Below are 24,402 nucleotides of genomic sequence, written 5' to 3'. Positions count from 1 at the left end.
GGACTCTTTCAAACACCCTATTGTGATTCCAAAGGAACATCATGTGACCAAACTCATAATAGCTCACTGTCATGACAAAGTAAAACACCAAGGAAAAGGCTTCACCATAAACAAAATCAGATCCAGTGGCTACTGGATCCCAGGGATGAGCAGAACCGTTTCTTCTTTCATCCGCCAATGTGTCATCTGTCGCAGACTCCGCAAAGCTCCGGAGGGTCAGAGAATAAGCAACCTACCTGTAGAACGCTTAGAGCCCTCTCCGCCCTTTACATACTGCGGTATGGACTGTTTTGGCCCTTTTGTAATGAAGGATTACAAATTTAAGAATATGTTTAAGATCTGCTGATCCTACTTCCTTACATAACATCACATGAAAAACTAAGGTGAACTACACTGTATTGGGCATTCAAGGTGAACATGATGGCATCAATTTACTGATTAGAAGTCAGCGGTAAGTCAGCTGTCTAAACATTGTAATAGTCAGGGGTTTTGTTAGTCTTTAATCTTCCTACTAAGAGTTGAACTATGTGTTAATGTTACAAAGTCTTAGTTCTCGTGACCATGTGTTGTTTATACAATTTGGGGGGTACCATTATCTCAGTTGGGGGTAATTGCCTCTATTGTCTTTAGATGATTAGATTCAGTTGTCATCCCTAAAGGCTGTGTGTAAGTTCAGCACCTTTAAGGACAGCCCACTGAAATGCCTATAAAGAAACCATGTAAAGTTACGTTAGTTCGATTTTGGAAGAACTGCAGCAACGTCAACGCGAAGTCCTCAATAAAGAATAACTTCTTGAACGTGATCCCAATTTCTCCTGGTTCTTGCTTTGATGAAGAAAAAGTTTCCAACAGTAACTACAGAAGGCCGAAAACAACATAAACGGTATGGACTTTTATTCACTTGATTTTGCTCCCGCGCCATTCACATTGAGCTATTAGAGGACTTATCCAATGACACATTCATTAATGCATTAAGGTGTTTCATTGCTATCAGAGGTGCAATTCGCCAAATCCAATGTGATCAGGGAACAAACTTTGTTGGTGCAAAGAATGAGTTTAAAGCTGCCCTATGTGAACTGGACACCCAAAGACTGAGTACTTATCTGTCCCAAAAACAGTGTGACTTTGTGATGAATGCACCTCACTCCAGTCACGCAGGTGGAGTGTGGGAGTGCCAGATAAGGACTGTGAGAAGTGTATTGAATACTACTCTGTCCCTTGCGCATGGTAGACTTAATGATGCTTCATTAAGGACTTTATTCTATGAAGCTATGGCCATAGTCAATAGTCGCTCACTGACTGTAGACAACCTTAACAACCCTGACAGCTTGGAACCACTTACACCTAACCACCTGCTCCACATGAAATCCAGCACAACACTGCCCCCACCTTCCCAAAGGAGGACCTCTATGGAGCAAAGAGATGGCGTCGTGTGCAGTTTTTGACTGAGCAGTTCTGGTGCCGGTGGAGGCGTGAGTATCTGCACAACATTATTGCTAAGCAGCGCTGGCACTCACCAAAAAGAAATCTAAGAGTAGGTGATGTTGTGTTGGACATTGATGAACTGTCACCCAGAGGTGAATGGAGACTTGCCAGAGTCCTGGAGACTGTTACCGGCAAGGATGGACTCGTGAGAAGAGTGAAAATCTCCTTTGGAGCTAAGAGACTGAATAACAAAGGTCAACGCAGTAATAAGCTTTCTAGTGTAGAGCGTACTGTGCAAAAGTTAATTCTGATATTAGAATGTTCATAAGCTGATTAAGAGAAATGGTTATTTCATGTTGAAAATTCTTCATTGTTGTTATCCTGATATAACAAACTCTCATAATTTGGTGGGAGTGTAAATAACCATAAATATATTTTGTTACAGAAAAGGTTATTGTCTTTTATTTTGAAATGTTTTGTATTGAAATGGTTGACTTCCAGTCTTAAGCTACGCTCTTTTGTTTTCTTTTTGAATGCGCGCTCCCAAGCTAGCGCAGTTTATAGCATATAGCTTGTTATCCCAAATACGGCAATAACTTCGACACGGAGACCTGGTAAACGTTGAATTTCATACTTGCAGCCCCTCCGAAGAGGCAAAAGGTGTGTTAATTAAATCAGTTGAGATATGAGCATTTTGTCTGTTAATATGTTCGTTTTTGCACAAATGTAAGACACCATGTGAATGTGAACAATGCTAGCTGATCTATTACATGTTTTGTATACATTTCAGCTATTGTAGACACCAGGAGGAATGGAGTAGGCTTGGGAGGCTACGACTGAGGGGCAATGGTGTTTTCCTCCTCTTCGCCTACTGTGAGGTTACAATTGGAAGAAATTATCATCCAACCCACTCCAGAAGATGGTCTTCAGAGTGTAGCTTACGGTGTAGCTCTCCAGCTTACAGGGAGATTGCTGGAGAATCACTAGGAGGTCACTGGAGTATCATAGGAAGATCCAAAAGGTAAGTAGAGCGGGTAAGATTGATTGACGCATGAAGTGACCAAGTGTTACAATTGTGTCAACTGTCAGTAGACCACCCTTTTTTATTGCAATCATTTTGGGTCCAGTAGAAGTGCCAAATTAAACGAGAATCTGCTGATGATAGCAATTCTGTCATTTAACTTGAAATTTTGAAATGATCTACATTACCTCTTACAATGTCTTAATATTGTGTTAATATGACAATTACTTTTGATTGTAAGTACAAAAGAAAATAATTAATTTGTTCTTAGATTAGTTTCTCTCTGTCTCTCATTCTCTTTGTGTACATATTCATGTATTTTCTGACCTGTTTTTGGTTAAGTACCAGAGCCCAGTTAATTCTTGGCTGTAGTTCCACCTCGTTCAATGGCTCATACAGCTCTCGGTAAAGGGAACAGTCTTTCAGCCAACGTTCATGAAGGCGACTAACACTAATTAGTGGAAAAAATAGAAAAACACAAATACTATTAGTTTTCAATATAACCATATAATGAGATCTCATTACTAATATGTGTAAGTGCAAAATTAGTTTCAATCTTACAGGGCAACAGACTGAGTCATGAACAGGGTGTGAAGGATGCTTTTAGTGTCACTCACTCATTCTCTATTTCTCCTGCCTGAGGGTGTTTCATTTTCTTGGCTTTGTCCATATCCAAGAATAGATCCTTTAGGAGCCCCTCAGCCCGGCCCAAAAGATCTGCTGTTTCCTTCTGATATTGTAATCTCTTATTATTTTTCTCATTGCCAGCATCCTGAGCAAATAGAAGTGGGTGGAACACTTTTATGTTTTCCATTTAGAACTACTAACATATACATGTGCATAATGAAACAGAAAATGTTTTCTTACAATGAGCAGCAGCTCTTCTGCACGCAGTACATCTTTCTCAACAGTGTCTGCATTCTTCTGCATACGTGCAATCAGCAAGGCCAGGTTACTCACCTGAGATCTGTCAGGTCAAAATTAAAAGTTAGGATTCTATGTGCTATATTGGATGGTCAAAGTGGTCACGTCTACACAAGGAAATATGTGTGGAGCATCAAAGCACACGGGATAATCAGACATAACAATAAGATTTACTGTAAACTAAGCCTGTTAGTCAGAAGAATTGTTTCAGGCAAAAGTGAGGTATAAGAATGTTCACTTGACCAGGGATCCATGTGCCTAGGGATCCCAAGTGTACCTGAGGGGGTCCATAGAGATTACATAATATTACATAATATTACATAATACATTTTAAATACATTTATAATTATGAACTAATATAATGTAAGGATGTAAACCAGGGGTGCAAAACTCTAAATTTAACAAACTTGATCTAGCTAATCAAGTCCTTCAGGCTTATTTGAAAACTACAAGTATGTGTTGGAGCAGGGTTGGAACTAAACTCTGCAGGGCTGTGGCCCTCCCTAATGTAAATGTTTCTAATGAATGTTAATTTTAAAGTATTACTGATAAAATTAAGCTTTTTATATAGAGAATCCCTGAATGGGCTGAGAATCTGGGTGCGGTATCTTGGTCTTGAAATCCCCTGCATTAGAACTCTACAATTTAGTGTCTCTGAGAAGTATGCACTTCTTTTTATGTTATTATTTTGCCTTCTTGAAAAAACAACAATGAATTTGAGAACTCACAGGGTAGAGGCACATTTTAAAAACCTGTTCCTATTAATGGGACCTCTGTGGGATTCCATTCCATCCTCATTGGTCATGAGGAGCTACCCTTAGTTGGTGGATATTGGTTATATCAAGTCATTTAAGATGCTTTGTTATGTTATGAAACAAAATATTATTTATCTTATGCAGATTAGTGAAAACAAATTTTATGTTTTTGCTGTCTGTGACACTCCTCTTCATGAAAAATAACTGTCAAACAGATAAAACACATGTGACATTAATGCCTCACCATGTGCTGTTAAATATTGTGCTGAGAAGCTTGCAAGAGATTCAGAGATTATATCATTATATCATTATATCTCTTCCCCATCATGCCATGCTAGTCCAGAGAGTTCCATCACCCTTCACACACCTGTTATCTCAACATATCTTCAACTGCCGATACAGCCATTTTTGGACAAGCTTCTAAGACAGAGACCATGTCCCCGAAGGCCAAAATATTTGTGACTAATAGTGGTTTTCCTTTTAAATTTCCACACTTGATTCTGTGGATGTTTTTAAACCAACACACAGGACGACAATGCTGTAATACTGTAGTAGATTCATTAATATTGTAGCAGATCTTAAAGAGTTTGATTTCACCAAGTCAGTGACTTTGGGAAATGAAACTCATAACACACAAGGAAAACAATGTTTTGATTTCCTGAAAGGCTCTAATGTCTAGTTTTTGTTCTAAACTCATTATTCTTATTCCACCTAAAATACCCCACAGTCCTATACCACTTCTACCAACATCTATTAAAACCACAGAATACAAAGTAAATAAAAAGAAAAAAACTCCATTTCTTTTAGCCTTTTAAAATGTTTTACTAGAATTATATTGTGTTTGTTTTTGAAATGTCGTGTTTGCATTACCATGAAGAAACAATGGACCAACACCCAGCAGCCTACTGAAGGAACAAGTACGTCAGCCCTTACAGGAACTGAGCTTTGGGAGCAAGGACACTCGTTTCACTGTTTCTATAAAAACATTTTCAAGATTTACTTTTATTCGATGGTCCTGATTTTTGCACATTTTCACATACCTGAGTAACTTCATGCTAACATCTGTGTTGTCCTGTTCAGTTGTATCTTCATTACACATGCATTAATCAGATTAGGATGGCTACCATTCTGACATGCAATATATAGGTGTACTTTTTAATTACATTGCTGGTACATCTATGATGTCTATTTTAAATATCAGTTTAATATAGAAAACATTGTATTATGTACATAATGTTGTATTATGTATTACATTTTCTTGAATTTGTAGTATAAATAAATACATGTAAATAAATACATTTTTCATCATACATACACAAATAAATGTTTTTACTTAGCAGAGCAAATTGGAATAAACTGATTTTTAACCACTGTAGTATATTTTCAACAGACCATAATAATTCCAACTTGTGTTTACAAAGCAGAGGTTATATTATTACCAAAACAGTCATCATAAGGGCCCACAGAACTAGGTATCCTTTGTGAAATGTTTCCATTTCCTTCTATTAGTAAACCTATACAAACTAATGATATTGCTGATTTTCACTTCTAATTGGAATGGAGGTGTACAATTTAAAATGAGAATAAAATATGACCAAATATATTGATATATATTCATATATTGGTGGTTGTAGACCCAGCAAAAAACAACAACAAAAAAACACAAGAGCATTTTTTGATTGTTAAGGTGACAGATTTCAGATCGAAAGTTCTCAGGAATTAAGAATTAACCACCTTTAGACCTTCACTTTCTGGGCTCTAGAGTCTATCTAAAACTGATCTCAGACCTGCCTGAACACAAAACAGAACAGAACCAAGAGTATAAAATAACCAACAACACTCACTGGCTTGTCTTGGAATCATCTTTCACCGTGTTTTCTTTCTTCTTGAACATCCTTCACGTTTTAGTGAGGTGAGGTTCACCTTCTCTGTTGCTGGTGTGTGTTTGTGAATCTGTCCTACTTCCGTTTTTTCCTTTAGCCCCACAAACTTCTCTGAACACACTTTCTGCCTCTCTAGAACTGTCACAGAGTGGTGAAGTAAAGCTGTTCTTCTATCTCCACTCCGCCCTGAGAAACAGGTGTTGGGCGACACCCAGGCCACCTCCTTTTGCAGGACCGGGCAGACCAGTTTCACCTTCCCATTTTTCAACGACACACACACACATCATGTCATTCATCTCACCCTTTTTTTTTTTTTTTTTTTCTCAATTGATAGTAATTAAATGTGTCTGTCTTACTGTATATACAAGTATATACACACAAAAGTCATATTATTAACAATAAGCCCAAAATTTGGTTCTATTCACTCTAATCATGTCTGATTTCAGGTGATTTAGTATTTGGTGTACTAAAATTGACCCAATTTTGTTAGACATGTTGCACTTTTAAAGAATTCCTTTTATTAACAGTAAACAACCAATAGTTCATTTAAATAATTTTCAGCACAGTGTTCCTTTAATGACTCTGCTTGTTAAATGTGTAGTATCTGTGAATGTAAGATGGTGTGGAATGTTGTTGGGTCACTTTCTCTCAGCAGGGCTGTGGTAGTTAGCCCACATTTCTAACATGCACCGTCACATGGTAGGGTGTGACAGAGATTCAGGCCTAATGTCTTGCCCGGAGTCACTCCCTCTCTCTACCATCCTTACCCAGTTTTTTTTTTTTTTTTTTTTTTTGCCATTTACCCATTTATCAGGTACAAACTACTGATTTTTTCTTATTTTTTTGTACAACTTAACCCCAAAAAAAGTGTATTGTGACAAAAATGTCAATTGTACTTGGGGTGGGTTGTAACTAATGAAAATATGGACGTCAGTTAGGGTGTATTCACACCTGCCTTGTTTGGTTCGATTGAATCGAACTCAAGTTCGTTTCCCCCCTTGGTGCGGACCTTTTGGGCAGGTGTGAATACAGCAATCGAACTCGGGTGCGGACCAAACAATCGAACCGAGACCCAGCTGAAGAGGTGGTCTCGGTACGGTTCCAAACGAACTCTGGTACGGTTCGTTTACGGTGTGAACATGAACCGACCCAACTGCAGAAAACTGCGCCTTTTTATTTGACTGCTCTTATGAGGATACTTGACAAAACGGACATTTTGGCATAATGCTGTGCATGTGTTATTGTTCGTTCAAGCGCGAAAGAAAAAGAGAATTCTGGCGCGCTGTCTGTGCACGCGATACTGTTGCGCGTCTTTCTGCGAGCCGTGTGTGCATTCACAGACAGAGCGTTCTTTTTTGTCTTACCGCGCTTAAATGGTTTAAAAGCACGTTCTCTCCGCCGGAACCGTACTTGCAGCACATCGTCGTCTTCTCAAAATCTAATTACAACATCGTATAGATGACATTTTGTCATATGCTCAATAGTTTCTTAATATTGCTTTTGTAGGGAATAACACCGAATCAGTAAAAGAACAAATATTGCATTACGAAATATCTCCATGCTGAGCCTGTTTTTGCACTTCCTGCTTTTCCCTGCTTGAGAATTCTTTTTTTATTATTTATTTATTTAAAAGGGACAGCGCACATTAATCAACATGAGGACAAAGTCCAAAATGTAAATGTGCCAGATTTAGCCATACAGGCTCATTTTCATCTGCAGTCTCTAGGTTGATGGTTAAGAGAAAACAATAAATACACTACAACAATACAATAAATGCATATCAATAAGAAAGCCTTAGATATATACAAGTAAGAATAACACCACTATTCCCGATCAGGACAACTGGAAGGTTGATGAAAAAAAAAAAAAAAAATCCTGTCCAATGAATGGACGACCTTAGCACACGTGTGGTTGTTTACAAATTTTGGTTCACTTGCAAAAAGAGCAGTGTGAAAGCGAACCGTACCAAACAAAAAAAATCAACATTGCATTTGGTCCGGACCAAAGCAAGTGAACTATCGGACTTTCCTGGTGTGAATACACCCTTAAATTTCTTTAGATACTTTAATTGTTAATCAAATTTACATCCCCCCACCAATTTTTCCTAAACTCCAACCTACTTAATTTTTAGCATTTTAATTAAAAAATGTAAAAAAAAAAACCCAGGAAATTAAATGTATATTTTTTACAATTTTTTTTTAACAAATATTTTATTCTAAAAAAGCAAACAAGTTAGAATAAATATATAACAGAAACTAGAATAACTATTACAATAAACAGTTTTTTTTTTTTTTTTTTTTTTGCAATTGTTGAGCCCATTATAGGAAAATAGTGTTACAACACACCCACCTCAGTCTCTCTTATTTATTAAAAATAAAATAAAAAAATCAGTTTACTTAAATAGTCCAGCAATGACACATTCAACAAAATCATAAGAAGTTTTGAAGTAAATGTTTGGAGTAGTTTGAGATTAAATAAAGCATGTCACACTGCTTAAATTGACAAATAAACTAGCCAGTTCTTCCCATTGTCTGGAAAGCCAGAAAAAAAAATGCATTCAATATGTATTAAAAACATATACGGAAAATTAGCGTGAGAGCGCCATACATTGCGCAAGCTGTTAAATCTGGCCCTAAATATGTTAAATAAAAAACTATCAGAGGACTCTATAAAAACTATGTACTGATAGTCCTCGCACACCATCACAATCATGAGTGATGTCAGAACAGGTAAGGAGTGGCTGGGATTGAAGGAGGATAATTCACATTGGGGTGTGGTGCTTCCTCACATGCACCAACGGATATCTTATTTTGGGCTGTTAATTAGATGCCTGTCTTCTTTATACAAAAGAAACCAAACATTTGTTGATAGAAACTTAATGGGTTGACGGGGTAAATCTTGCTGATAGTAAAATGTCTTGCATGTGATTCTATGCGTCTTGGCGGTATTAAATTGAACTGAATTAAGGGCTTTCAGATTTCAATGGAATTCTTTAATGATATATGCACTTAAAATGCGCAATAACCTAAAAAGATTAACCCATTACCAAATATAATAAAATCCATGCTACAACCAAATATGAGAAAGTAAGCCTTTTAAACTTCAAACTCCATTATGTGAGATTCCTCAGGCCAGAAATGCATCCTGCCTGGAATGATGTACATGTGCTCAGGAATGTAAAGATGACCAAACGACAACAGAAAGCTGTCAAGAGCTGTGATAAAGATCTACTCGAGACTTCTTTATCTATAGGTAGAAATTGACTCAAGTCTAGTGCAGACAAACTAAATGGACTAGTGGCGTTTGACGCTTTTGGTATGTTTACAAACCTGATCTGCATGTATAGAAACACACAAGACGACAGAACCTCCAATATTTGACCCAGTTCAAAAACATGGCACATGCAGTGATGACCAGAAAAGTTTTTTTTATTTTTAAATCAGGAGACTTCAAACTAAAAATCACTCAGTTTTATAATTTAGCATATCCGATCCATTTTAACAGTCTGTCATTATAATGGTGAGATCTCTGATGAAACGAAAAAAAAAAGAAAAAAAAAAGCAACTCATCTGCAAGTTAAAAGAAATTAGTTAAAATATAGCAAAAAAAAAAAAAAAAAACAAAAAAAAAAACATGTAAAGCACTAACAAACCTTTTCCTTTCAATGGCTTTGTTTTAAGATGATAGTTTAAACATAAGTTATGACTTTTTAAACAAAATTGCACCAGCGTATATTTCTAAGATACATGCAAAGATGACACTGTCTGTGTAGATACCATGAAGGATTTTGATCTCTGCAAATAGTGTTAAAGTGTAGACTTCTTGAGTAAAATAAGCCCACTTTTATATAATGTGCTGGGCAGATTGAGATGAGGTCTAGGCAAACAAAGGCATCTTAGTTCAAGAGTTTGATTTAAAAAAAAAAAAAAAGGATAGACCCAACAAACTTTTTACTCTAGATTAAACAGGGTGTAGTGACACCAAGCATTAACGCTGACACTTGGCAGGATTTAAATAACACCCTTCTTGCAAGATGAAAACTTTGCATAAACTCTTAGTAATCACTCTTTATAAATCACCTCCAATTCAGTCAATATGAATTTACTACCAAACAGGCTGCACTTACATCTCTTAAATCTATAAAGGCGTGTTTTGGGGAAAATTGTTTGACAGAATAAGGATCCATAACTCTCGGTCTTGATGAGAGATCTGTTTCAGATGACTACAAATACAGCCAAACAAGCCAAACCAAAACCTGGGACTAGATTTAGCTCCCAAAGCCAAAGAAGCCTTTGAAGTAGCCAGTGATGCCACCTTTGCCCTTCTGCTCAACCTTGTCATCAAGAGGTGGTAAAGCCACATGGTTGAGAGCTAGGTCAAAGAAGAGAGGCTTGCATGGAATGGGCTGGAAGTCTGGAGGGAACTGCACCAGATTGGGCTGCTTGCTCAGGAGGGTGGGGTCTAGCCGGAAATGATCCAATCGATCAGACAGGGGCTGTAGATAAACCAGAAACACAGATCTTGAATTCAAGACAAAGAATGTGCTTGTTAAACATTAAACAAAAAAACAAACACCCTGACAGACGTGGTCACTATGAACTAGAAGGAGTTGTGTAAAGAATTTGAAGGAGAGTTATATTTTCTCATCTAAGAACTATTCCTTTAAACAAGCCCATGGCCCATCCCTAACGCAGGACATCATGAACCACACACACACACACGCCCAGCCGCCCAGCAACATTCCACTGTTCTTCTACTCCTTCCCCCTCAACACTTATGTGTACCTGGAGAGCAGTTACAAATCAACATTCCTTGACTAAAACTATAAAATAGACATGAACTTGAGCTTGTGAATAGCAATTAGAAAATATTTTTAAAAAGGTTAATAAAACAGTTTTGAATATTTTAATGAATCTAGGGCAAACTAATAATGCCCAATATAAAGGTAAAAACTGAAAAAAGTCTTTCCATTTGTCCTCTCCTTACCGTAGAATCTTTAATCTGCTGTGGTGGGGGCACCTCAACAACATCATCTGTGTCTAAAACACAAATACAAATGTCAGTCAGTTGCAGCTAATGAAGCTTTCAAGACACATGGCCACTGTGTCGGAATTTGTGGATGAGGGCGGAAGGTCAATAAAGTGACTGGTCCCTTGTGAAATGGAAATAGCTGCGGCCATGTTTACACACCTAAGATCGCTGCGGCTTGAAGGGAGTACTTCTCAGCATTGACCTCAGCTATCAACTCCTGGACATCAGGGAGATTCTGAGAGGAAGGAATGGAACAGCATGTGGGCTAAACTGAGTGCAAAAACATTTATCTAGTAGAGCACATTGAATTTCACAATCTATTTGACCTAGCAGAATTGCGAAGCTGAAAGTAAAACTTTGGCTTAAAATATTGACAGACTAAACAACTAAACTGTACACAACTAAAACGTACCAGAAGTAGTATGGAAAAAGGTCTGGCAGACATATCAAATGTTTATAATATAATCTCAGATTTAGACTTCTGTACACAACTAAAACGTACCAGAAGTAGTATGGAAAAAGGTCTGGCAGACATATCAAATGTTTATAATATAATCTCAGATTTAGACTTCTGTAGCAAAAACAGTTATGTAATAAGTTGGTAATTTTGAGTCATTTCTGTGAATTAAACTATCCATTTAAATTAACCAATTAAAAACTTTTTTTTAATTTAAACTCTTTAGTAAAAAGCATAAATTGATTCTACTTGTATTGGTACATAAATATTATCATTGTGTTACTTAAAACAGTGAAAAACTGGAACACAAGCCTTATTTAAACTTTTACCTTTTTGTTATTCTTAATTCTAGTACTAAACGCTCTGATTTGAACTGTCAATAATCAAGGCCGTGGGAACTGCAGCACCCCCCTGCTGACAGCAGCATAACCGCATTGGAAACATTATACGCTATTTAACATTTACTAAAGGTTAACTCACATTAAGACAGACAACTATGACTATAAAGTTTTAAAAATCATTTTAACTCTTAACACAATAGCTGAGTCCACACCACAATTACGACAACAACGAAAATGCCGGACATCATTTTTGACCACTACTGTATATAATCTGATACCATCACAATTTTGTAAGGGAAGTAATGTGTGGTGTTTGGTACCTTAAGGCTGTTATTGAGGCTCTTGGCTTTGGACTGGACCTCTCTGGTATATTTCAGAACCCTTTCATACAGAACCAGAGCTTCACTCCATTTCTTCACCAGAACATAGGACTGAGCTATATAGAAACACCTGTCCAGAGTGTAACGACAAACATTTCAAAACTTCAAACAAAATATCTAAATGACAGAACATGTATGCAAGCACACATAGGCTCTGGAATTAAGATGTTTTAAAACATTCTAAACCCCGTTTGCACCTGAAATTAGAACGGACCTCTTGTGATTGGAAGACCGAAAATGCATCTTAATAACAGGTGGAAACAGGGCCATACATGTAAGCAGTCTTGTAGATTTAAATCAATAAGAGACTGCAATAAACTCACCTGTAAGCCTTGTAGACAAGAGTCTTGAGTGCCACTTCTTTCTGAAAGGTGTGATCTTCCTCTAGACCCTGCAGTGATGACAGCTCAGCAAGACTCTGGAAATGAAAGTAGTAGTATAAAAAGAAAAGAAATGAGAATTGTTTGGTGCGTTGCCATTTTGAAGCAACTGAAATAGACCATTGCCATTGACCAACAAAAACCTGGTCTAAAGTCAATGGCGCAGTATTTTCTTTGTTATTTGGGTGCATTAGTAATATGTGCCTAACTGCCTATAGGTGGGTCCACAACGCGCAGCAGCACACAAACATGCCAAATGTTAAAAATAAAAGGATTACAATGTAAAAGATTATTAATTTGTACATAAAGATATGGTGGAATCCGGCTTGTCCCGTAGACGGTCTGCTTGCACGCTTTAACCTCGCGCACGAGCAGATCAGTTTCCTCTCTGGAGAAGCGTTCAGTCTTTCCGCTTGCAAAATCCGCCATGTAAATAGCAAATCTGCCATGGTGCGAGAGCAACTGGCTTTTAAAGGGAATGGGAGATGAGACTGATTGGTTTATTGCACATTACGCCCAAAACACACCCATTACTCATTAAGAGAATAGGGACAACCCTGATAGACCATGAGCCGGGTGCGCAGACCATTTTTCCTGTCATTAAACCAGCAAAAGTGGATTCGGACTTGCACTTAAGTGCACTTGCGCTGTGCGACCATGCGCTTGGATCATTAAAATAAGGCCCATTGAGTTAATTCCATTGACAGGAAACGTGCAGCGGTCGCATTACAGTTACATCACTTCGCCAAATGATTTCAGTTATTTTAAAAGGTCTTTACGGCCTACAACAGCTAAAGAAAGACATTAACCTGTTAAGCTGCAACGCCACTTTTGAAAAATCCCCAGAAATGACATACCCAAACTTAAACAGATACAGTTCATGAACCCTTTGTACTAAAAGCACAAGTATGATCTCATTTGAAAGCTGACACCTGGCAGTTTATTGTAAATGTAGAATTAATTATTGTCATAATGAAAATTTTTTTTATAAATAGCTTCAAAGTTTTGTAAAGTTATTAGAAATTAATTTTTATGAAACATCCTCATGAAAATAAAATTGAAGTTGGCACTGGAGCAATCTAGAAATGCACTACAGCTAAGGCCACATGTCTAAACATTTTATATTTAAAATCTGAAGATAATAAGTCCAAAACTCTGTATTTAGTTAAATGTTTTTCAAGACCATGTCAATGACTTTATTTTGATTTGCTACTTTAAAATGCTACTGATGTTTATTGCCATCTTCTAAACATCAATTCAGTATATTGTCTCTATTGTTTTGTGGTGCAAACGAGCCCCATTCAGTCTCAGTCTCCCCCTGCACACATTCACACCTCTCCAGCCTGGTTATGGCTCGAAATATGCATTTCTTTTGTCTGCATTATAGTTACTAACGACTGGCTATTCACAGGCTATTCATAGGGTTTCAATCCCTAATTTCTTTTATCAAAGTTCTCACTTAACATTTAAAAACTGGATCAAATGCCCTGCTTGAATTTCAGTAAGCATATTTAGAAAAAAAACATAAAAGGATAACTGCTATATGTGGCAGGTGCACCTAGGGCTAGCTAGCATGTTAGCTTAGCACACCATCAATACACGACAATTTATGAGATTAAAACCATGTTTGTGCTCCAAACTTAATTTATAACGCAAGATGAGTGTTTTAAATAATCTTCTGTGATCTAATTTGGCTTCAGATAAAAAAATCAGACAGAAAATATATATATATATTTTATTCTGCACAATGATAAAGTCTATATCGATTAGCATTACATTATAAATATAATCTATTATTATGGAAATACCTGACATTACTCGAAGAACACAGGTAAACCAAATATCATTTCAATCATGTTTATTGTCTTCAAAACATGTTACAGCGATCTCTGATAGCTTTGAATGTGTTCGAGACTTCCTGGAATGTCACATGATCATGCCTCTTCTTCATGTTCTATATATGGACTATTATTGTGCATGTAGCGCCCTCAGGCTGTTGGTATGGATTGAAAACACAATACATCACAGTATCCAGCGCTCATAATGATTACATCGACGCATTTGGGCATAAATTCAATAAATATTATTCCTGTCTATAGAAATCTGATGAAAACCTATGAAAATATATCAATATTTCTCCAAATCTGCACATTTTTGAGCTAAAGCCCTGAGGGACGTTGTTTTGTGTATCGCTGTCATGACGACAGCACGGGAGTTTTTTATGAATGAAAGCGGTTGACGCGCATAATTCATATTAAAGGACAAGTTCGGTATTTTACACTTAAAGCCCTGTTTACAGATCGTTTCGGATGAAATAGAACGGTTAAGATTAAAATTTGGACAGATGCTGCTGTCCCGAGAATTTTAGGTTTCTTTCGCTTTCCCCAAAACCTCTAGAATGGGTGTATAGGTGCACTCGAACACTCCTTCATAAAACGCATGAAACTTTCGTTTACAAAGACGTGAAACTCACCGAGTGGTCAGGGGTGTCCACTGATATGCTCACACAAAAATCGCTGCAAAAGATGCTTTCCAACATGTGTTTTACCATTCGTTGTAAAACTGTGGATCTATTTTTCCAAACGTCTCACACCCGTAGATTCTTCCGTTGAGAGCTTGAATAATAGACACTCCAGCCCAGTTGGTGGCGATAATGCACCTTTGCCAATTGCAAGCAAACCGCTGGCATTTCATTGAATACACAGAAGAAGCAGAAGAAGAAGCGGCGGAGTAATACCGTACCTCACACTGCACATTCAATACAAGTCAATGGAGTTGGACAAAAACTACGATAAAACCTGTTGGAAAGCATCTTTTGCAGCGATTTTTGTGTGAGCATATCAGTGAACACCCCTGACCACTCGGTAGGGTTGGGTATTGGTTGGGTTTTATCCGATACCAGTACCTACTCGGTATTTTTCAAACGGTTCCGGTGCTTAACCCTCTGATGGTCCGCGGGGTCTTTTTGACCCGCAAATGACTTTTGCTCAAATTAAAAAAAATGTTCCCTTTGTCCAAATGGTATGAAACCTTCTACGGCTCTTAACACTTTCTAGATCTACAAAAAAAAAAAAAAAGTGGAATGATATCTGTTTTTATGTTAGCGTGACAAAATTTGTGACACTCGAGGTCCTCGGGGTCTCTGGAGACCCCGCAATCAAAATAGACAAAATTCATCATCAAAATCAGAAACAACGCAGAACACATCGACAGAAATGACAGAAATAAAGTGGCACACTTCCACCAATTCAAAAAGCATCCACAATGCTGAATTATTTTGCTCACAACAAGCGCACACACACACACACACACACATATAGAGGAATACATTTTTGAGACTATAAAAACTGTTCTCTTATCATTTGTCAAATAAAATCATCCAAAATGCAGTACCACCACAAAACTAAATTGGTGACACTGACACATTGAAAAATGTGCACACACACACACACACACACACGCACACACGCACACACACGCACACACGCACACACACACACACACACACACACACACACACACACACACACACACACACACACACACACACACGAACATTTGTAAGGCTATAATTTGTCAAATAAAATCATCCAAAATGCAGTACCACCACAAAAATAAATTGGTGATACTGACACATTGAAAATGTAAACACACACACACACACACACGCACACACACGCACACACACGCACACACATGCACACACACGCACACACACGCACACACACGCACACACACGCACAGGAACATTTGTAAGGCTATAATGTGTCAAATAAAATCATCCAAAATGCAGTACCACCACAAAAATAAATTGGTGACACTGACACATTGAAAAATGCACACACACACACACACACGAACATTTGTAAGGCTATAATGTGTCAAATAAAATCATCCAAAATGCAGTACCACCACAAAAATAAATTGGTGACACTGACACATTGAAAAATGCGCACACACACACACACACACACACACACACACACACACACACACACACAGGAACATTTGTAAGGCTATAATTTGTCAAATAAAATCATCCAAAATGCAGTACCACCGCAAAACTAAATTGGTGACACTGACACATTGAAAAATGTGCACACAGACACACACACTCAGACACACACACACACACACACACAGGAACATTTGTAAGGCTATAATTTGTCAAATAAAATCATCCAAAATGCAGTACCACCACAAAAATAAATTGGTGATACTGACACATTGAAAATGTAAACACACACACACGCACGCACGCACGCACGCACGCATACACACACAGGAACATTTGTAAGGCTATAATGTGTCAAATAAAATCATCCAAAATGCGGAACCACTACAAATATAAAGTGGTGTGGTGGCACTGGCACATCGACAATGTGTACTCACACACTCTCTCTCTCTTTATCTCTCAGACACACTCACACACACACACACACATACACACACACACACAATTGTGTGTGTCTAGAATCTAGAATTAGATTAAAAATAAATGATTGAAATAAATGATAAAATCTTAAGACTCCAACATTTCTCTTTGTAACATTTTGTTCAGGTTTGATTCTAATCATAATGTAACATTATTGAAAAACTGGGGGTTTTTTTGGTACAAAAAATGCTAAACTTTGACAAAAATATTTTATTTTTGTTATAATTGTGATTTTATAATATTTAGATATGAATCCAACTGAATCCAACTTGTGAAAAGATATCTTTCAGGTAGTCTAATAGCAAATAGCATATACTGGAGCTCTATAGCCATCTAGTGGTTAAAATTATTATTTTTTATTTTAAAACTGCATTTTCCAAAAAATGGGCATAAATGTTACATTAAACCATTTAAAATCATCCATGTTATTCCCATGAATGAAAGTTAGAAATCTGGGTCTTTTATAAAGTGAATTTTACATCAAATGCTGTTTTTTTGTAAAAAGGCTATTTAAATAATTATTTATTTAATTATTTATAGAAATTTAAAAAATATCATAAATTCTCCAAAAACTGCACAAATGTTGAGTAAAAACATTAACAAACAGAATAAAATTACATGTGTAAAAAAAAAAACTATTATCTTGTTACAAAATTAAATGTTATTGTCTGGGGTCTCTAGAGACCCCAAAGAACTCAAGTGTAGACATAAAAAAAGACCATCAGAGGGTTAAACGGTTCTTGAAACGGTACTTAAGAAAACTAAACCGCACACACTTTATCAAAAAAATAATACCTCTGTGTGTGTGTGTGTGTGTGTGTGTGTGTGATTTTCTGAAAAAGATTTTCTGATTTCTGATTAAGTGAAAAATTGTGCCGTTTAAAAGGCTACTGATATAGCACAAAACACTTGAGTTAAGATAAAAATTTTGTCTTCTCATATTATGACTTTTACAAAACAGAGAAATATCTGACACTGAGCAGAAATATTTAACACACACAGTAGGCTATAGCCTCATATAAATATACTTGATATTGATATACTTCATACTTGATATGCAAGATTTGCAGTTGGCATTAAAATACTAGACTTACCCGAAGAGGAACACTGGCAGCTGAACTTGAACTTTAGTCAAGCGTGTCAGAGGTTTTGGGTTCTAATCCGCATTCGTAGTTTTTTTTTTTTTTTAAACCGATTATGCTCATCAGTGGTTGTATATCAAGCAGGGACACTTTGTGTCCATTATATTTTGAGATTTCACCAGAACGAATAGATATGAGGCGCCGTCTATAGGGCTTAAATCAAACTTCATTCACGCACATATGAAACCCTTGCATACACATACTAGGTAGTCACACATACATGTATACTGCTGAATGCTCAAACTAATACATATGAAATGCACAATGCTCACGCACACACACGCAAACTCTACGCACACGAGACGCGCGGAACTCTCCGCGCACATACTCATCTGAGACGCGAGCACACACGCACACACACACACACACAAACTCTCCGCGCACATACTCATCTGAGACGCGAGCACGCACACACAAAGATGTTTTATAGGGGGCGGAAAAAACGTCAGGCACCGAAATCAGGCACCGAAAGTTTCGTTCTTATTCGGTCTGGTTACTACCGTTTACGTCGGAACCGGTTCCCTATTGGAACCGGGTTTCGGTACTCAACCCTACCACTCGGTGAGTTTCACGTCTTTGTAAACGAAAGTTTAATGCATTTTAGGAAGGATTGTTCCAGTGCCCATAGGCTGCCATTGTGTAGGTGGGGGGGAAAGCGAAATAAACCTAAAATTCTCGGGACAGCAGCATGTGTCCAAATTTTAATCTTAACCGTTCTATTTCATCAGAAACGATCTGTAAACAGGGCTTTAAGTGTAAAATACCGAACTTACCCTTTAAAGGTATCGACTCATTTTTTCATTTCATAACTCCTGACACAAATTAAGACATAACTGTCACTATAAGTTTTTCAGAATACAATAGTGGTCAAATACTGAAACTTGAGTCTTATATCTTTTTAATGATGTATAGTTTGTCAATGTATAACATTAAATCTGATAGTAATTTTTAACTAAATAAAAAAAAAAACGCTTCAGTGCGCCGACGCACTGGTGAAGCTTAACAGGTTAACAATAGAATAAAAATGACTATTGTCATGACTTTTTTTCCCCAACGAAATTACAAACAAACACACACACACTCGGAAACACTAAACAAGTGCATAGAAACTTGTAAGTGCTAAAAGTTTCGCAACTGAAAAGCAACTAGGAGTGTGCACATCGACTAATTTTAAAACGGTCATTTAAACAGAAGTTTTGTAACCGACTAGTCTAAAAGTAAGAACCCCTCTAAAGACTTGTGTATATAAGATCCATTTGAAACAATCTATGAATCAAACAGTCAAATCCCATAATAAATGTTGCTAAATGGCGCACACTTGGCGAACAAAGCTTATTCTGATTCTGAAGCGCAGTTATTTTTTCAGAGTTGAAGTGAATACGCGATGGTCATTTGCTTGCTTCGGCTATCACCTACGTGGATGTGCTGAATTACACATGGCTCTCATAATATTATGCCAGTTAAACATGACACAGCTTACATAGAACTTTTCCATTTTATTTTTAATTCAAAATACTCACGCACCTCATTTGTCTTTTGAGCGATCATTTCTGTGCTCTCCGTGAGTAGGCCCTACATCTAAAATAAAACTCTTGGAAAAATAATACCTTTAATATGCAATTTAAAATGCTTTTAAATATAAATGTAACAAAGTTCAAGGCGCTGTGAAGAATGGGGAACCGGTGAACAGTAAACGGAAGTTTTAAAATAAATAAAACTAAAGTAAACAACAGGTGCTTCATAGCCGACTGACGCCCATACATAGACAAAACGCAATGTAAATGTCCCAGGCCTGGCCTTCTCTCGTCTTCCACTGTCATCACTCCTCTTATCCTTCAGAGCTCCTGAGACTCCAGACTGGTACAGCGCGCAGTGACCTCGCGCCACTGGCCTCACTCCGTTCCTACGACTCGCGCCCTACTCTTCACCATAACATTAAAACGACAGTAATTTGAACGATAAAATCTTGTGTATTTTCTTCTGAGTAATTGACTATCGTTTTCAGTGTTGACTAATAGCAGCTGTACTGTTTAGTTGACTAGTCGTGCACATCCCTAAAAGCTACATGACATTTCTCAGTAGCAAGGTAATAACATTGATGTTTTTGAAGCAGTTCAACTTATAGATTCACTATTAGTAGAAACGCTGCTGCCAATCCCTGTTGAGAGTTGCACAGACTCGGATCATTGAATCAAAATTGGTTAGCCTATATGCATGACCATTTCCAACTGATATTAACATGGTTTTTAAATGCGTCTTCTGTGACCACTTGGTGTGACACTCCCCTCTTATTTCATTGAGTGTGGCGCACAAGTATTACTGAATAAACCCATGTTATGCTGCTTATGAGCGAGCAGGAAAGGAAGGAAATTAAAGCAATTAAAAGTGCAGCTTCGGCTGTAATCTGGGTGTTTTGGTACAACACAGCAAAGTTTGAAGCAGTTGTTTTCCTGTGCTTTTTTCACAACACGTCCCAGAACGATCACCTGTTAGATGAGTGGGCAGTGAGTTGGCGGCCATTCACTGCATTCCAGGATGCATTCATGACAGATGAGCTTGTACACTACACAAAGCAATGTTTTTTGATTGCATTTCAAGTCAAGTCAAGTTTATTTATATAGCGCTTTTCACAATACAGATTGTATCAAAGCAGCTTCACAGTATTAAATTAAAATAATACATCAATGTTTGTTTCTAGTGGAAAACATCCACGTTTGGTAATGCTGATCAATAGTATTGTTGATTGATTAATTAAATTAAATATCCCCAACTGAGCAAGCCAAAGGCAACAGTGGCAAGGAACCGAAAAAACTCCTTGGGAGAACCCAGGCTCAGTCGGGGGCCAGTTCTCCTCTGGCGTCTATGAACTAGAGGTCGGATTTAACTAAGATTAAAAGTATTATATGAATGCCTGGCTGAAGAGATGCGTCTTTAATCTAGTTTTAAACTGGGAGAGCGAGTCTGAGCAACGAACAGTATCTGGAAGACTATTCCAGAGTTTTGGAGCTAAATGTGAAAATGCTCTCCCTCCTTTGGTGGATCTGGATATCCTAGGTATGACCAAAAGCCTCGAATTTAGTGATCTTAAAGAGCGCGATGGATTATAGGGCGATAGAAGGTCCGTTAAATAGACTGGAGCTAAGCCGTTTAGGGCTTTATAAGTCAGTAGCAATACCTTGTAATTAATACGGAACTTTATAGGTAACCAATGTAGTGATGATAAAATTGGTGTTATATGATCATATTTTCTTGATTTAGTAAGAACTCTAGCGGCGGCATTTTGGACTAACTGTAGCTTGTTTATTAAGGATGCAGGACAACCGGCTAATAAAGGCGGTTCTTGTAACATATGAAATATGATTTTCAAAAGACAGGTTGCAGTCTAGTATAACACCAAGGTCTTTTACTGTAGAGGATAAAGTAACAGGACATCCTACTATGTTAAAGTTGTAGTGCGAGAGGTTTTTTGGGCGGTTTTTTGAACCGATGATTAGTACCTCTGTCTTGTCTGGATTTAATAAAAGAAAATTTGGATAATTTGGCGTTATAATCTGGCCGTGATGAAATATAGATTTGAGTGTCATCAGCATAACAATGGAAACTAATTCCATGTTTCCTTATAATATTTCCAAGTGGCAGCATATATATTGAGAATAACAGAGGGCCTAACACAGATCCCTGCGGCACTCCATAGTTTACTGGAGTTATGATTGATTTTTCTCCATTTAAATAGACAAAATGGTAGCGGTCAGATAAGTATGATCTGAACCAGCTTAATGCTTGTCCTTGAACACCAGTATAAATCCATATAAGAACATATAAGAACACCCAGCATTTCCTTCATTACCAACAGATTCGTGGTTCTGCATTTTTTTCCTTTGATACCTTATTTTAAAACACGGATTATATCAGTTTCTTTCAAAGTTTAGAATGTCTACATGTTTTTCACGGTTTCACTTTGTTTCAGTCAAGTGACTTTGTTCGTCAGATATACAGAGATAAATTGTCCATGAATGTTAAATTAAGTAAAAATGTTTGGTTACACTATTTTTAAAGGGCCCCTATTATGGATTTTTGAAAATGACCTCTCATGTAGTGTGTAACATACACTCACCTAAAGGATTATTAGGAACACCATACTAATACTGTGTTTGACCCCCTTTCGCCTTCAAAACTGCCTTAATTCTACGTGGCATTGATTCAACAAGGTGCTGAAAGCATTCTTTAGAAATGTTGGCCCATATTGATAGGATAGCATCTTGCAGTTGATGGGAGATTTGTGGGATGCACATCCAGGGCACGAAGCTCCCGTTCCACCACATCCCAAAGATGCTCTATTGGGTTGAGATCTGGTGACTGTTGGGGCCATTTTAGTACAGTGAACTCATTGTCATGTTCAAGAAACCAATTTGAAATGATTCGAGCTTTGTGACATGGTGCATTATCCTGCTGGAAGTAGCCATCAGAGGATGGGTACATGGTGGTCATAAAGGGATGGACATGGTCAGAAACAATGCTCAGGTAGGCCGTGGCATTTAAACGATGCCCAATTGGCACTAAGGGGCCTAAAGTGTGCCAGGAAAACATCCCCCACACCATTACACCACCACCACCAGCCTGCACAGTGGTAACAAGGCATGATGGATCCATGTTCTCATTCTGTTTACGCCAAATTCTGACTCTACCATCTGAATGTCTCAACAGAAATCGAGACTCATCAGACCAGGCAACATTTTTCCAGTCTTCAACTGTCCAATTTTGGTGAGCTCGTGCAAATTGTAGCCTCTTTTTCCTATTTGTAGTGGAGATGAGTGGTACCCGGTGGGGTCTTCTGCTGTTGTAGCCCATCCGCCTCAAGGTTGTGCGTGTTGTGGCTTCACAAATGCTTTGCTGCATACCTCGGTTGTAACGAGTGGTTATTTCAGTCAAAGTTGTTCTTCTATCAGCTTGAATCAGTCGGCCCATTCTCCTCTGACCTCTAGCATCAACAAGGCATTTTCACTCACAGGACTGCCGCATACTGGATGTTTTTCCCTTTTCACACCATTCTTTGTAAACCCTAGAAATGGTTGTGCGTGAAAATCCCAGTAACTGAGCAGATTGTGAAATACTCAGACCGGCCCGTCTGGCACCAACAACCATACCACGCTCAAAATTGCTTAAATCACCTTTCTTTCCCATTCTGACATTCAGTTTGGAGTTCAGGAGTTTGTCTTGACCAGAACCACACCCCTAAATGCATTGAAGCAACTGCCATGTGATTGGTTGATTAGATAATTGCATTAATGAGAAATTGAACAAGTGCTCCTAATAATCCTTTAGGTGAGTGTAGCTCTAAGTGAATGAAAACATCCTGCAAAGTTTGCAAAAATCTGAAAGTGCACCGTATATATAGTTATTGTCTCTCAAAAGTAAGAGTCGACTCTGAGTCATTGAAATTTTTTTGTTTTTCAAATGAGTCATAAGCCGATTCGTCGTGACGAAACATTAGATACTGGATAGCATCATGTCGAGAAGATGGCGCTGTGCTCTATAATGTGAAGGTAAAGCAGTTTTTTTTTTTACTGCCCAAGGACGAGCATGTGAAGAATCAGTGGTTAAAGTTAATCTTTACCACGATATCACAGCAGTATAATCCTAAACTTTTGCGGTGTTCCCTTTATTTTACTGAAGACTGCTTAACCCTCTGAGGTCGACAAACGCGTGGGCGCGTTTTGCTGGATTTTCTCCACATTGTAGCACTATAAACTTAAATTACTCCGTCATTTATGGTCATACAGAAAAAAGAAATATAAAAAAGAATCTGTGATATTTCTCCTTTTGTATGTGTCCACTTACAATCAAATCAAAACATTGTGCTTTTGTAAAATAAAGAAAATAAACAGGGTGTGCGTTCTGCCTCTCCGTCGCGGTGAACTTTTTTTTCTTGAGCACGTCTATAAACTGAAACAAAACTCAGCGAATACTTGTCACACATTTATGAGCCATATACCTTTATAAACATTTAAGTGTGTACTTTTAAATGATCGGATTCAAAACGAAAACAAATATTCTCTGTACAAGTAATTTGTATAAAACCAACAAGATGTCCAGCTTCTCAAACGCTTGCTCATTACAGTTAATTTGGCCACGCCCACTCGCGCAAAAGATATTCACATGCAAATCTCCACATGGAACGCGAACTCGCTCATTACCTCAACAACAAAACACTTCACTTCTCGTCGAGTT

The 24,402-nt window shown here is 37.7% G+C and overlaps 2 protein-coding genes across 4 annotated transcripts in view; both read right to left on the bottom strand.

The window, feature by feature from the left end:
- The window catches only part of evpla (envoplakin a), a 127,557-nt gene extending 121,360 nt beyond the window's left edge, over positions 1-6,197 (bottom strand). Inside the window, exons 1-4 of the mRNA XM_079882583.1 lie at positions 5,970-6,197; positions 3,314-3,413; positions 3,064-3,218; positions 2,774-2,897 (exon numbers count right to left, since the gene is read on the bottom strand). Coding sequence (XP_079738709.1) covers positions 2,774-2,897; positions 3,064-3,218; positions 3,314-3,413; positions 5,970-6,019 — 429 coding nt within the window. The 5' untranslated portion in view covers positions 6,020-6,197. The remainder of the gene's footprint in view (positions 1-2,773; positions 2,898-3,063; positions 3,219-3,313; positions 3,414-5,969) is intronic.
- Positions 6,198-6,336: 139 nt separating this feature from the next.
- Positions 6,337-24,402, bottom strand: part of srp68 (signal recognition particle 68) — a 300,325-nt gene continuing 282,259 nt past the window's right edge. For all 3 annotated transcript variants that reach the window (XM_079882590.1, XM_079882589.1, XM_079882591.1), the window contains 5 exons: positions 12,541-12,635; positions 12,158-12,287; positions 11,199-11,274; positions 10,995-11,047; positions 6,337-10,503 (listed from right to left, as the gene is read on the bottom strand). In XM_079882590.1, coding sequence (XP_079738716.1) covers positions 10,276-10,503; positions 10,995-11,047; positions 11,199-11,274; positions 12,158-12,287; positions 12,541-12,635 — 582 coding nt within the window. In that variant the 3' untranslated portion in view covers positions 6,337-10,275. The remainder of the gene's footprint in view (positions 10,504-10,994; positions 11,048-11,198; positions 11,275-12,157; positions 12,288-12,540; positions 12,636-24,402) is intronic.

The sequence above is a fragment of the Squalius cephalus genome, assembly GCF_949319135.1.
Source record: "Squalius cephalus genome assembly, chromosome: 10".
Lineage (NCBI taxonomy): Eukaryota > Metazoa > Chordata > Actinopteri > Cypriniformes > Leuciscidae > Squalius > Squalius cephalus.
Note: the sequence above shows the minus strand (reverse complement) of the source record. Positions and strands in the feature narration are given on the sequence as shown.